Below are 15,191 nucleotides of genomic sequence, written 5' to 3' on the forward strand. Positions count from 1 at the left end.
ACTTAATTTTGTCATATGAAAAGATGGATGGAGCAGAAATCTTGTGGACAAGTAGACCCTCAACAGAGGAATCTCAAGAGTCACTTAATTTTTTCACATGAAAGGATAGAAGGAGTTGAAATTTTGTAGATAAGTAGACCCCAAGGTTTCTTCCATGCTTAATAATTTTCAACCATTGTCGAGTGGAAGAAATGGTAAAATAAAACTCCAAAAATCCTAGAGCACCAAGAGGACACATGCCAATACACAAATGGCTATAAATTACAAGTTTACAATGCGAGGGTAGTCCTGTATGTAATTGAATTTGAGTAAAAATTTTTACAAGTGGAAACCTAGACCATTCTTTAGATATCCAATTCAACCATAGGAATTGCCATTTCCCCACACCATTATCTTATAACATGCTATGGACTCAATCTTGTTGGCCCATAATGAAGATGGCTTCAAATACCCCAAACATTTCTTGTACCTAACTTTTGCTTTTCATCAACTTACTAACTATATGTATGACATGCAACAAACAAGCCACCATTTGCCTAATCTTAGAGTACCCTTTTTAAAATTACCATATTGCCCATCACTCTACTACCATTATAGCCTAATATGAATCCCTATAACAAAATTGGGCAAGAGATCTCTATTTGGTCGCATGGTTTCTACACAAGCATCTAGGCCAATGGGTGAGCATGCTTGGGTATCTACCCAGGGGGACAGAGGCGTCACCTCACGGTGCCCTGTGAAAGGGCGTAGGAAACACCACCAAATAGAAATCTTTTTCCCAACAAAATTATATTGAAACTTGAAAGACATAATAAGCAAGCCAAAACAGGTTATTATTTATTCTTCATATAAACTAAGCAGCAATATGTAATACAAATAAGAGAACTGGAAGATATTCAAATCTTGAATTGCTTCTCAACCAAAAGTCTTTGTCCAGACAACTCCATTCTCATTTATCCAATGACAGACTTCAATTTGGCCTGGACCAAAACCTAGCAACTTAAAAGCAAGATGATTTGGATTCCAAGTTGATGTGTCATAGTGGCATGCCATGATCACATGATTCACTTTCTTCTGAGCATATATATCAACTGCATATACTTTTACTTTCTGTAAAACATGGCAATAATAGACTTGAAATGGGAATGGCTGGCTATGACATAAGGCTGGTGATTCAGAAAGATTTCCATATATGAGTTTTACAGCTCCAATTGTGACATTCTCATAAGATCCTTCGATGCTTTCGGTACTCCATACGCGTACATAGTGCCCTAATTCCTCGACGATGAAATCGATAAGATCCTCTGCAGAAGTCGCACAAGTGATTTTCTCACCTTGAATGGGGCTCTTCTCACATATCTTGAGAGTGACTTGAATATATTCATCCATGATTGATTCATCTACCACACCAAAAAGCTTCTTTAATTCCGCAATTCGGGCAAAGGAAAATGGGATTTTTGATGCCAGAGATCGCGGCAAGAATGATTTATATGACATTGGATCCCTTAGATCAGGGATGGACATGATACTTCCCTCTTTCACCATTGACTTCCGGAAATATGGCAATCCCCCTTGCCTGGCAACCGACAGTGGTGTTTCATTTGGAAAATCATATTTCACTTTGGCTTCATTCCATGGGGCTATTGGTGGCAGGGATGGATTGTCCAATGTCTTATTCACCAATGCATTTGTTGAACAAGCAACATTAGCTTGTGTACAAAATGAATGCAGGTGAGAAGCCAACTCATTTTTCTCTACAAGTTTCATATACACTGCCACCTGATGGGGGCTTAGTGAAGAAGCCTTTGCGACTAACCAGTGTGGAGGGTGTGGAAGACCAATATGTTCTTCCCAGTATTGTAAGAATGCAATTTCAGCTTGAGAACCCTACAAATTTATGAGAAATAAACAAGAAGTAAATAAGATAAATAAAACAAGAACAACCAAAAACCAAGTTGAAATGAATGGATAATGGAAAGGTATCATTTTCTTACACTAAAGTATGCTACCGTCATAAGTCCAAGGAACAGAATCGAATGCTTCATGGTGAAACTGAAACAGAAAATTGAATGAGTTGGGCCTGTTGCATGGAGAGGGGGTGATTGAATTTATATAGAAGGGAATTTTTTTTATCATACAGAACCCGCCCTGAGTCCGTCCTGAGCCCGAGTAGGGCTTGGGTTAAGATATCTTGGCCCTGAGGACGGGTCAGGGTTAGGAATTTCTGGCCCTGAGTCAGGGCCAGACCGGGCCAGAGTTGAGGACTCGAGCTGAGCCCGGCCCAGCCCAACCTGACCTTGTCTTCTTTTTTGTGTTTTTTTCTTTCTTATTCTCTCCTTCTACTTCTTTGTCCCCTTCTTTCTCCTTTCTTCCTTCCTTCTTCTTCCTCTTCCTCTTCCTCTTCTTTCTTCTTCTTCTTCTTCTTCTTCTTCTTCCCATCCTGGCCAGCCCATGCTTCTCCCTTCCCTCCCCCATGGTCAGCGCCAATCAGGGTCAGTCTGGTCTGATCTGAGGGTGGATCAGAGTTGGATTTTTTTGGCCTTGAGTCAGGGCCTGGGCCCAACTAAGGGGACTCAAGGTTGGGCTGGGATTTTATAAGACCCAGCCCAACCCGACCCTATTGCAGCTCTAGGCCATATAAAAAATTATCTCCTCCAGTTCCCTACCCAGCCTACTTCCCTAGTTCCTTTAATTGGAGGATGGTGGACCCCACTTGGGTAGGGATAGGGTGGTCATTCCAGCCCCCTCCCTCTTTTAGAGGAACTGGAGAACTGGGCCGAACAGAAAACTGGAGGAATAAAGATCCAGGCCATACACCCCATTGTATTATCATTTTCCCTTACATTTTTTGATATTCATTTGTTTTCATTATTTCCACAAAAGTTTTACTTTCTAATAGACATTTAAAGCCTTGCAATTGGTCAAATACCTGTCAAAAAATTTTGGCCCACTTGCCACATGGCAGATATGGAAGAAACTATTGCTCTGACAAGGCATCTTATTAGATCTTAAATTTGTGGACTTGACGTTTATATCATCATCCATCGATTGCAAGGTTCTCGCCCAGTCTTCTTTTTATCATAAAAAACTCAAAAGGTTCTCGCCCAGTCTGCTTTTCCATGTGGAGATATGTCACATAAATTGGTTGACAACTAAATTTTGATAGACTTGGGGCAACCATTGAAAATGAAAGGGTACAAACCCTATCATGGTGGGCCATACAATAGAAATGGAGAGTGAAATTTGGATTTTTACATGTAACGAATCTGAAGTGGGGGCTTCCCTTCCAAACAATAATTTCAATAGAGGAACCCTGGTTGATATTTGGAGGACTTGACTAAGTAAACCATAATAAATTTCTTTTCGTATAGGAAAATTGGGTGTAAACTCATTAAACTTGAAGTTGTTATGTATGAACTTTTCAATAAATATTTTTGTTGTAATCTGGACAGTGTACCGCACTTGAGAGGATAAAAATTCATGTAGTCTTCACTATACAATTGGGTAAGGTCGGGTACTGATTGTGCCCTTTCCAAAGCCACATTTGAACACTTCCCCCAATTCTATCTATAACAAAATTCAAAAAAGTTGATATGAAGGTATAGATAACAACCAAAATTCACTTTTACAATAAAACCCACTAAAACAATAATGTTTAACATATACAATCCAAAATGTTATGAACTCAACCAATTTCTCCCACTTAAAAAGGTAATTGAAAATGAAAACATAAGAAAAGTGTGTTCAATAAAAGGGACTCGAACATTTCCCTTTTTTAAGGTTATAGATCACTTAATTTCTTTGAAAGGCCTAACTTACCAAAATTTGGGTTTTTAGAAATTTTCTGAAACAATAGCTATCAATCAAAAAGTTGATGTCCTGAAGTGTAATTTAAGTTAGAAGCTTTATTTTTTGTGTGAAGAACTTCCGCCATACGTTTTTTAGGTCAGAAAACCTCCCATATGATTGGCTATAGGAACAATTCAAATCGCCACCCAATTTTGAGACATTCTGGTCAAAATGCATCACCATGGAAGGAAATTTTTAAGAGGATAAATCTTATAGCAAGAATTGGTAAGAAAAATTTAGGCATAGAAAAGATAACACAATTGTTATTCAATGGAAGTTTGGCAGTATATTAATTAAGATGTCTAATATATTCAATAGGCAAATTTTCTCTTTGCAAGCTCTATGGCAAAAGTTTTTTTTACTGACAGGTTTTAGAGGGTATCTCTAAATCGGCACAAAGTTTTTCCACATGGAAGGGTGATGTGGTAATTTGGATCATATGAATATTTAGAAAATGGTCTATGGTTGGTCAATCTAAAATTTTAGACCTAGGTCTAAGCATATACCCTTCCATATTCACTTGTATTTGCAGTTGCCTAATCTTCTAAAAATTGAAATATAATAAAAAAAAAAATAATAAAAAAAAAAAAAAAAAACTTTTCTCATCTAAAAAAAAAATATAAACCCCCCCCCCCCCCCCAATCAAAAAAAAAAAAAACCCCAACTAAACAAAAATCCACCAATAAAAAAAAAAAAAAAAACCCTAAAAAAACAAAAAACAACCCCAACAAAAACAAACACAAAAAAATCACCCTCATCAACCCCCCACAACACACAAACTAAAAAAATAAAAATCTAAAAAACCCCAAATTAAAAGAAAAAAAAAAAAAAAAATATATTTAAAAAATTAAAAAAGTTTTAACAAAAAAGCAAAAAAAAAAATAAGAAGGTTAAGTATAATTTACAAGTAAAAGTAAATCCCAAGAAATTAAAATAAAATAATAAAAAATTTTATATTATTTTATAAATTATTATTTTTTATTTAATTAAAAAATAAAAATAAAAAATCAAAAACAAAAAAATTAATATAATACCCCCCCCCCCCCCCCCCCTCCCTTCCCCCCCCCTCTCCTCCCCCCCGCCCCCCCCCCTCCCCCCCCCCTCCTCTCTCCCCTTATCCCTTCCCTATCCCCCTCCCTCTCCCCTCCCCCCAAATACAATAATTAAAAATATTTTCTCCATCAACCTCCCCTCCAATTCCCCCAAAAAAAAACTAAATCCAATAAACAAATTTCTCCCTCTACCTCCCCCCCCATAATTAACCCCCTAAAAAAACACTATAACTCCAAAACACTCTCACCACCTCCCACTCCTCCTCCACCCATCCCCCTCCCCCCCCCCATCCCCCCCTCCCCCTCCCCCCTCCCCACAACACCACCCACACTTCCCCCAATACCCCCCCTACCTTTTAATCTTAACCCTCTACCTCCCCCTCACCCTCCCTTCACTCCACACCCCCCCCCTCTACCCCCTCCATCCCAAAAAAAAAAAAAACAACTCCCCCCCCAAACTCCCCCACTACTTCATAAAAACCAAAAAAAATCCACCCCTCTCAAACCCCCCCCCCCCAAACACCACCAACTCACCCCCTCCTCATAAAAAAACCCCCCCCCCCCCCCTTAAAAAAAACCAAAACACAAAAAAAAAAAAAAAAAAACAAAAAAAAAATAAAAAAACCCAACACAAAAAAAACCAAAAAACAAACCAAAACCAAAACACAACCACAACCACAACAACCCAACAAACCATACCCCCAAAATAACAAAAAAACCCCCCAAACCAACCCCTCCCCCCCCCAAACCCCCCCCCCCCCAACCCCCCCCATCCCCCAACCAAAACACAACACCCACACCAAACCCCCCCCCTTAATTAAAATCTTTCCCCAATCCCCCCCCCCCCCCCCAACCTTACCCTCCATCACTCTCCCCCCCCCCCCCCCCCCCCCCCCCATTCCCCAATAACACTACCCCCAACAAAAAAACCTAATCTAAACATACCTCTCCCCACACCACCAAACCCACAACCCAACACCCAACACCCCCCCCACTCACCCCTCCTCCCCCCCAATCCTCCCTCAAGCCCCCATAACCCCTCAACCCCCCCCCCCCCAACCCCCCCCCAAGCCCCCCCCCCTCCCTCCACCCCAACAATATCCCCCAAATCTACCCCTAAAAAACTATCCCTCTTAAACCCCATTAGAAAATAAAAAACCAAACAAACCCCCTTAAATAAATATCCACAAACTACCCCTCCCCTACACACAAACATAAACCACAACTAAAGCTCAAATGAAAGGACCCGCCGACGGCGACTATTAGGAGAAGCTCAAAAAATTGGTGCCGCAATATCAATGGTACAATAGACCCTTTATATGTAGCCAAAATATACTTGCAAAGGTTCCTGACTCCAACTTTTCTCACTCTTTTCTTCTATAAAAAAATCCCAAAAAGAAAACAAAAAAAAAACCCCCGAGAAAAAAAAAAAAAAAAACAACCCCCACCCCCATTCCCAAATTTGCTCTTTTGAGCCAACCATTTTTTGTTTCGTAGTTTTGGGTCCCCCCCCCCCCCCCCCCCCCCCCCCCCCCCCCCCCCCCCCCCCCCCCCTGGCCCCCCCCCCCCCCTCCAAAAGCACTCTTGCAAAGTTGGATGTTCCAATTAGACACTCAAAAGTTCTTAACATATTAATGCTAAATATTAATTTTCAAATTGATTTTCATGATGATAGGTAACATCAAACCATAGGCTTTAAGCAAGAACATGCATTGCTCAACCCCCTATCATGTGTTTGTATGTTTAGTTTTTTTAGATAATAATAATTTTATTATTTTTTATAAATATAAAATGGAAAAAATTTTTTTTATAAATTAATATTTTTTCCTCAAAAAAAAAAAAAAAAATGAGCCCCCCCCCCCCCCCACACCCCCAAAAACAAAAAAAAAACAAACAATAAACACACATCCCCCCCCCCCCCCAACTACCAAAACAAATATTTAAATTAAAATCAATTAATAAATAAAAAAAATAAATAATTAAATAATTTATTTTTTTTTTTTCCAATTTTATTAAGAAAATTTTGGAACCAGCTGTAATATACAATTACCTTAAATAGATGAGTTCATTGTTGAAAATCCATGGTTCAAAAGATCATGCCAAGATGGAACACAAACAACCACTTTCATACCAGGAAACTTGGAAATTAATATCTTTTAATGTGAGATTTGGAGAAAGGAGGTCCCAAGAGAAATTTCCGTTGACTATCTCAAAATTTTTAGTTTTGTCTTTTATTTTTGGTGTGTTTTATTTTTTTTTTAATATTAATAAAAAAAAAGAAAAAAAATTATCTTCCCCAGAAAAAATTTTATTTACATACCCACCAGAGTGTGGGGCGAAAAAAAAAAAGGGGGTTTCCTCCCCCATTTTAAATTATGGAAGGAGATAAAATTTTTCCTCCCCCCCCCCCCCATCTCCCCCCCCCCCTTGTTGTTACTTGTACTATATTTTTATAAAATATCAAAAAAAATTATCCCCCCCAAAAAAATTAATAAACCCCTACCCACATTTCCCCCAAATAAAAACCCCCCCCCCCCCCCCCCCCCAATAACTTTTTTTTTTTTCTTTAATCTTAATTTCCTTTTACAAAAAAAACCAAAAAACCTCCCTCCCCCCCAATAAACCCAAATATTTTTTATATAATTAAAACCCCATTCTCTTTCTCTCCCACCCCCACCCCCATATCTTTTTATATTTACCTCTAAAAAAAAAACCAAAAAAAAAAAAAAACAAAACCCCATATAATTCCTTTCCACGTTAGGAGAATCAATGCCTTCACCAACTTGAGTGTGCTTACCTGACCACCATCACTATTGCTATTACCAAGTTTATTTATAAAACTAGCAAAGACCACATCTGCACTATCACAACTAGCAAGCTGAGGGACATCTTCAAGGTCCAATGTTTTTTTATATCCGAGTGCAACCAAAGGACCCATCCAAGAGAAAGTAAAAATACTAAGAAGATTGGCATTTGCATAAGGAGTTACACTATCTCCACTGATACTTGATTCTTGTTTGTCGTCACCATTGTTTCGATTGGAACTAGTTTTCAAAAGGGATTCCAAAAGATAAAAATCTTCATCTTCTTGCCTCTTGCCAAACATCTCAACATAAAAAATAGGCAAACCAACAATAATGGAGATAGCATCGGAGACCCATAGAAAGATTGGTAGGTGAACATATTTCCAATACAAACCAAGATGTATAACAAGATAAGAACTAGACATTAGGAAGTAGAAGGCCCACCAAATCTTTAGTAAAATGGGGAACTTGCGCTCACTTGAATGAGAAAATTGGATATGCAAGTAAGCAGAGATCACAAACCAAGTGAGTGCTCTGAAGGAAAAATCCAGTTGGGAAACAACCTTTAGATTAGACCAACCATGTCTAAACCCAGAGAGGTAGTTTAACACACATAGGAGAAGATTACAGAAAGACAAACCCATGCAAGATAAAAAGGCCAACCAATAGTATAAAAAGTATGTATTCTTCAACATTGGTTTTGAATTCTCAAGGGTAGAAATTGTGTCTCTCTTGTAAGCCCAAAAAATGGGTAGAATTAATAATAAGATTAGGTGTGAAGAAGTAGAAAACCCATGTAGGAAAGTGGTTGTAGAAAACCGCGAAAATAATATCCAGATATTCATATCATTCTTTGATCCTTCAAAAGCATCCATGATTGCAAATTTTTCTTTCCTCCTTTTTGTAAGTTGGTGGTTTAGTTTAGATAGGTTTTTTACAAATCCTATCAATTTTACCACATTTCGAATTGATGCAGGCTCAAATGATATGGAAACTCTAGCATATAAATACCAACAATTTCCATCTTATGTGTTCTTGAATACCGCTCTTAGTTGTAGTTGAACCTGTTAACAAATAGGCAGAAAAAAAAATTGGCTGAAATTATATAAAGAATAAGAAAATTGGTATGCGATTTAGTCCATGTTCAATTAAGAACATCAATACCAAGAATAGAGACTATGTTATGAAATAAACCAATAAATAGTTTAGAATTAACATATTGGAAGTTTGGAACAAGATGCAAGGAAATGCCAAAGAACTTCAACATAAGATTTCTAAGTGATGCATTGCAATAGATTTTTATATGGGGAAAGTTTTCATACACGGTTGTATCCCCTCTCACAAAGAGTTGGAAAAGTCATAAACCCCCACCCATTAATTAATGCCTTGAAATTCCCACCCTCTCACATAAAACTTTCCCTTTTTTATATTAAAAAAATAAAAATAAAATAAAAAATAAAAACTGAACTTCTGAAATACCAAATTCATGTACGACAATTTAAATATGTAATCATGAAAACAACATAAGAAACATAATTAACTTGGAAATAGCTCTCTCTCTCTCTCTCTTGAATATGGACTTGCTAATTTCACATTATATGTAAGTGATGCCACTCACATTTCCCATACTCACACATCATATGGAACCAACAGAATAAAATAGGGAGGGCAGACACTAATTGGTTGTGTGACTCACATTTATCTAAGGTTGGCATTTTCGTCTTGGTGTCGGTGGTCCTGGGTTTTACCAAGAGATGAGGAGGAACATGGAATAAAGCACCAGAAAAAATTGCACTCTCGGGATGACTTTTGCTGTTTTAGTAATTAGAAGAGTTGGTCTTGGATCGGATATCTTATCTTGCCTTATTCTGCTTTTTCATAAATAGAATGATCGAAACTACTTTCATTTTAAAGTTCAGCATCAATGTTGCTTCCTTAAAAAATAGTGGTATTCAAATAATAAAAATAGTTGTTTTTATCATCTGAGATGAGAAAGCCATCATGGCGTGAACCACTACTAGTAGTGGCACATAACAAAACCTGTAAATCTCGATCATAAGTTCAGGAAATGAGAAAAGGTGAAAGTTAAAGGCAAAATATTGCATCTATTTGACAATTGATAGAAAATTATAAGGGAGAAATTTCGTAGTGTGACCCATACCGGCACTCTCATGAGTCTGGCATTTGAAAAGATAGCTCTACCCCCTTATTTTGAGGAGGAGAGAGATAAACACATGGGTGTACTGGCATAGGCCATAATCCCAGACAGAAAATTACTTTCCAAATTATAAATATAATTTATGAATGATAATAGTTTTCTAAAAATAATTTATGTTGAAACGGTTTGGTTCAATTCCATTCCATGGATTTTGGAGATGTGTTCTTCTCTTTCCATAAGTTTTACATGTTGACTATGAATAAAATATTTTTCTACCCAAAAAAAGGAAATTTTCACGAGGTAACCTCCGTTGAGTTATCATGTAATTACAAAAATACCCCTCAGTTTTGGAAAATTTTGTGTCCCCTGAGGTTCTTAAAAGTTAACACATGCACCCATTCCGTTAGTGTAGGACTCACAACGTTACAAACAAGGGATAAACTGACAAAAATACCCTAACAGGAAAAAAAAACCCTGCAACTCATCTTCCCGAATTTTCTAAGAACACCATGGAAGCCGAGATACCTACACAGAGAGAGACTTCGCCAGTACCGAAAGAGCACCGACATAGGTATTTAATCTCCCCCACACTCCCCATTCTCCTCCAGTCCTCTCCCATCAATTAATTCTCGCTTTCCTGTCACTCTTTTCTCTCCCTCTCTGTGAACTCATATTTTTGCTGTCTTCCTTCATCGCTTCATGCTTTCATGGCGATTTTGGAACTAAAAGATCTTGAATTTCTTTTCTTTGTTTTTTTTTCAGGGAGAACCAATAGTCCTGGAGGTACAGTCTACAGAGAATATATCGCTTCGTTATCTACAAGGAAACTCAGCGAAGTCTCATACACTCTTAGAGCTCCCCACCATGGCCTACGTCAAGTTTCTCCCTGTCCACAAGAACAATGGGGTCCCCAATTCCATCTCCCTACCCACATCCCTCAACGACAAGGAGCAGAAGGAGTTGGTGGATCTCGTTGACGTCAAGCTTGGCCAAGAATACGAGCTTGTTGTCACCACTTACGCCGGTAAGATTATGAACCACTTTCAGTTTAATTCCACAATCCTTTCTTCTTTTCGTTTTGTGTTCATCCAATGCTTAATTTAATTTCTGGGTTTTAAGAAAACAGGGTTGTACTGGTACATAGTTGGAGATGGACTTCGAATGGCAGGATTCAAGAACAAGGCACCCCAATTCAATTTTCATGTGCCGCAAGAACATCGTTCTGAGCATAGATTCCGACAAGGTGGAGTTGCAGAATGTGATCAAGAATGCAATAAACCATCTGGGTCCCTTGTTTTGTAAGTTGTTAATTATGTATTAACTTTTAAGAACCTCAAGGGGCATGCATAATTTTCCAAAACTGAAAGGTATTTTTGTAATTACATGAACTCAGGGGAGCTACGTGAAAATTTCCCCAAAAGAATGAATGATAGTAGTTTTCTAGAAAATAATTAATGTTGAAACAACAAGAGCCTAGTAGCCTACGGCTGCATTTGATATGTATTCTACATCAATTTTGTATTCTCAATTGGATAATAAAAATAATTGTTTTTATCGCCTGCCTGAGAGTGCAAAATCTACCTAAAGTACATTTCAAGAATGAATAATAAACAGTTGGGAATTGTATTCGTAGTACGTACCACTGATCCATGATACAGGATTTCACTTTGATTCCTATAACGTTTCTTTCATTTCGTCAACCAATTGACATGTTTCATTAACGAGCACAAACCTTGTCTTACTCATTACACCTAAGCTTAGTCAATGTTACAAAACCTAGCTCAATCATGCTTAACAGAACAAAAGGAAAATAGGAGTCCCACATGGGCTCTGAGAAAGAGAGAGAGAGAGAGAGAGAGAGAGAGAGAGAGAGAGAGAGAGAGAGAGAAGTGCACCTTCATGAAGAACCTTCAAATTATTTCGTGTTTCTGTAGGGCGAATGTTTAACTTCTTCGTGCACTTCTGCAACGTCCATGGCTTGTGCAGGTAGCGTAGGTCAACATGGGAAGGAGGGACCTTTTCTATGTTACGAAGGAAATGGGCTTTCTCTATGACTTTGCCTCTCATAACTCCTGACTTCCTAAGAATTAGGGAAGTCCGTATCCTTAGGAAGAACATCGTACTTCCTACCTGAGAATAATGAAAGAGTGTCCGTATAATCCTCAGGAACGCCCGTTTCAACGATTGCGTTGGATGTCCAAATTACATGATTCAAACTACGTAAAAAGCTGCAGAAAAGGTTCATTGACGGACACGAAGATGTCTGTAGGCAACAGAATAATATGGACGAGACGGACGTATACCCCTTTTGGCGTATGAAGTGTTATACTAGGCATATACTGTAAGACAAAGCAGATATACAGAAATAGAGAAATACCTGTTATCGCACACCAGTTGCAGAGTGAAACGACCCAGAAAGGAAGAAGCACGGACAACCGAGTTGAGTCGTATCTGAAAGATACTTTCCTTAAGGATTTAGATGCCCCCTCTTCTGCAACGGGGTTGACCTTGCACCTTACCCTCCAAGATAAATACAACTCCTAAACGTATATGTTGCAGAACCTAATACGAGTACCAAGGATACCAAACAGCTATACCACCCTCTTATTACTTAAACGAAAATACAGTAAGTATCTGTCTCTGGAACGGACTGTTGCAGGGACAATACGTTTCTGTTGTCTATCTCAAATGCAGGCATGACATGGTGTATATATATAATGCTGGAGTACCCTTTCATGAAGAGATACATCCGTATGAATACAGGTGATATACGTACAGGGGTGTAACCCTTACATGGGAGGTGTGACCGTATGTATACCTGAATACAGGTGATATACGTACAGGGGTGTAACCCTTACATGGGAGGTGTGACCGTATGTATACCTCCACGTACAGGGAGGGGGTGTAACTATTCATATATATGTACGAATAGACAAGTGCGGTTAAACCGTATAGATGAACCACGGGTGAACCAAATCGAGTTTTAAATAAAACATTAAAACTCCTATAAGGTTTTGCCCACACCCACACCCACACCCACACCCCGACCCCGACCCCGACCCCGACCTCGGCCCGACCTGGCTCGGCTCGGCTCGGCTCGGCTCGGCGCGCGATTCAAAAGCACCCCAAGGACCCCCCACACACTAGAGAGTAGGGTGTCTTCCTCTCCAAAAGGCTCACACCTTAAGGAAACAATCCTATATATATACCCCTCAAGTAACTCTCCCACAACCAATGTGGGACTATTCTTGAGCTCAATTCTAGCCTCTTGCACACAAGAGAGTACAACCAATTTCAAACAAAATAGAGGAGGGAAACAAAAGAGGAGGGAATGAAACAAAACACAATTTTGAAACTTTGACACACACTTGAAAAAGTGCTTTTTGAAACAAGTGTTTTGACCCAAAAGTGCTTCTATAAAATAATAATACAACAATTCCCCCACAAGTTTCAAAATAGTGATACATATCGAGTGATAAGTATATTAGACATAGTAGGACACATCGTTGTAGGTGTCTTCAGGACTTGAACCTACACTAGGTCTGATGAACTACGCCACAGAGTACAGGTGAAGTCAGACTTCTTGAACCTTTCCTCATCGGTGTAGCCGTCTAGTTCACCAGCCACATCCTACTAGTCGACCGTTTGTGATATCCCTTTTATAAAGATGGACATTTTTTAATTGGCCTTGTCCCCTATCCTGGTCTCATAGATGTTTAGAGAATTCGCCTATAAAATTCTCATCGGTAGGCGGCCTCACCTCCTACATCTATTTAGGTCAGTCTATAGTGTGCACCACAGTTAACACACCCCCACTTTACATGAGATCCGACTAGATTAAGAGTCTATAAGACTCATCCTCCTTCCTTTGTGGTGGTACTACTTTTCCTATTTACCTAGAATGAGCAAAAAATGTAGTAGTACTAGACAGATCATCTAGTGACTTTGTTTGTACCCTTTGAACCTAATTCAGAAATTTACCTCTTCACATAGGTTGGGTGTTCATCACATGACCTATGTCACAGGCCTTAAGCTCATTCCCTTAGATGAATCATGAATTATTTTTGTAGGCAACGGTTTTGTGAAAACATCAGCTAAGTTGCTTTCAGATTTCACAAAATCAATAGCTATTGTTCCTTCATTAATATACTGCCGTACAAAATTATGTCTTAGGCGGATGTGGCGCTTCTTTCCATTGTACATTTTATTCTTAGCTTTAGCTATTGCCGCTTGATTATCACAATGAAGTGATATCGAAGGCAATGATTTTGGCCACAATGGAATATCTGCTATCAAAGTTTTGAGCCACTCTGCTTCAGTTCCCGCCTTTTCCAAAGCTATAAACTCAGCTTCCATGGTGGATCCTGTACCACAGGATTGCTTTACCGATTTCCACGAAATCGCTCCACCTCCTAGTGTGAAAACATATCCACTAGTTGCTAATGTTTCCTTGGTATCTGAAATCCAGTTAGCATCACAATAGCCCTCTAACACGGCTGGTTTTCCACTGTAGTGAAGGCCATAGGCTATCGTTCCTTTTAAATATCGCAATAATCTTGTCATGGCATGCCAATGCTCTATACTTGGATTATGAGTGTATTGACTAAATTTTCCAACTGCTAAAGCGATATCTGGTCTGGTGCAGTTCATTAGATATGTAACTGAACCAATGATTTGTGAGTATTTCTTTTGGGAGACAGGTTCCCCCAAATTCTTTTGTAAAAAACAATTAATGTCCAAAGGTGTTTTAACCGATGATAAATCATTATAACCATACTTCTTTAGTATGGTTTCAACATAATGGGATTGGGATAATATAATCTCTTTTTCTTTTCTGATGATCTTAATTCCAAGAATTACATCAGCCTCCCCCATGTCCTTTGTATCAAACTTAGACATTAAGAAACCTTTAGTTTGCTTTACAATGTCTAAACTCGTTCCCATTATCAACATGTCATCTACATAAAGTACGATGAACACACCTTTGCCTTTATTGAACTTACTATACAAGCACCTATCAGCATCATTTATGAGAAAACCATTCGATATAAGTACCGAATCAAGTTTTTCATGCCACTGTTTTGGAGCTTGTTTGAGTCCATAAAGTGATCTAACCAACTTACATACCTTGTGTTCTTGTCCAGGCACAATGATGAGCACATTTATGTGTGAAATCTTAGGATATAAAGCATTCATTTTACCACATTGAACAGTGCTACTCGGGTACTTTTTATCATTTTTCAGGTTTAGGGGCATTTTGGTCAAAGTGGAGAATACATGTCTAATTGGACCGCCAAACGCCAGATTACGAGGTTGAAGACTTCAGTC

The 15,191-nt window shown here is 38.6% G+C and overlaps 1 protein-coding gene across 2 annotated transcripts in view; it reads right to left on the minus strand.

The window, feature by feature from the left end:
* Positions 1-809: 809 nt before the first annotated feature.
* The window catches only part of LOC122672921 (polygalacturonase-1 non-catalytic subunit beta-like), a 30,575-nt gene continuing 16,193 nt past the window's right edge, over positions 810-15,191 (minus strand). Inside the window, exons 1-2 of one of the 2 annotated variants that reach the window (XM_043870437.1) lie at positions 1,995-2,043; positions 810-1,887 (exon numbers count right to left, since the gene is read on the minus strand). In XM_043870437.1, coding sequence (XP_043726372.1) covers positions 916-1,887; positions 1,995-2,015 — 993 coding nt within the window. In that variant the 5' untranslated portion in view covers positions 2,016-2,043 and the 3' untranslated portion in view covers positions 810-915. Of the gene's footprint in view, positions 1,888-1,994; positions 2,044-15,191 lie in introns of those variants that run through there. The other variant, XM_043870428.1, reaches the window with a different exon arrangement.

This window comes from Telopea speciosissima, chromosome 1, assembly GCF_018873765.1.
Source record: "Telopea speciosissima isolate NSW1024214 ecotype Mountain lineage chromosome 1, Tspe_v1, whole genome shotgun sequence".
Taxonomy (NCBI): Eukaryota; Viridiplantae; Streptophyta; class Magnoliopsida; order Proteales; family Proteaceae; genus Telopea; species Telopea speciosissima.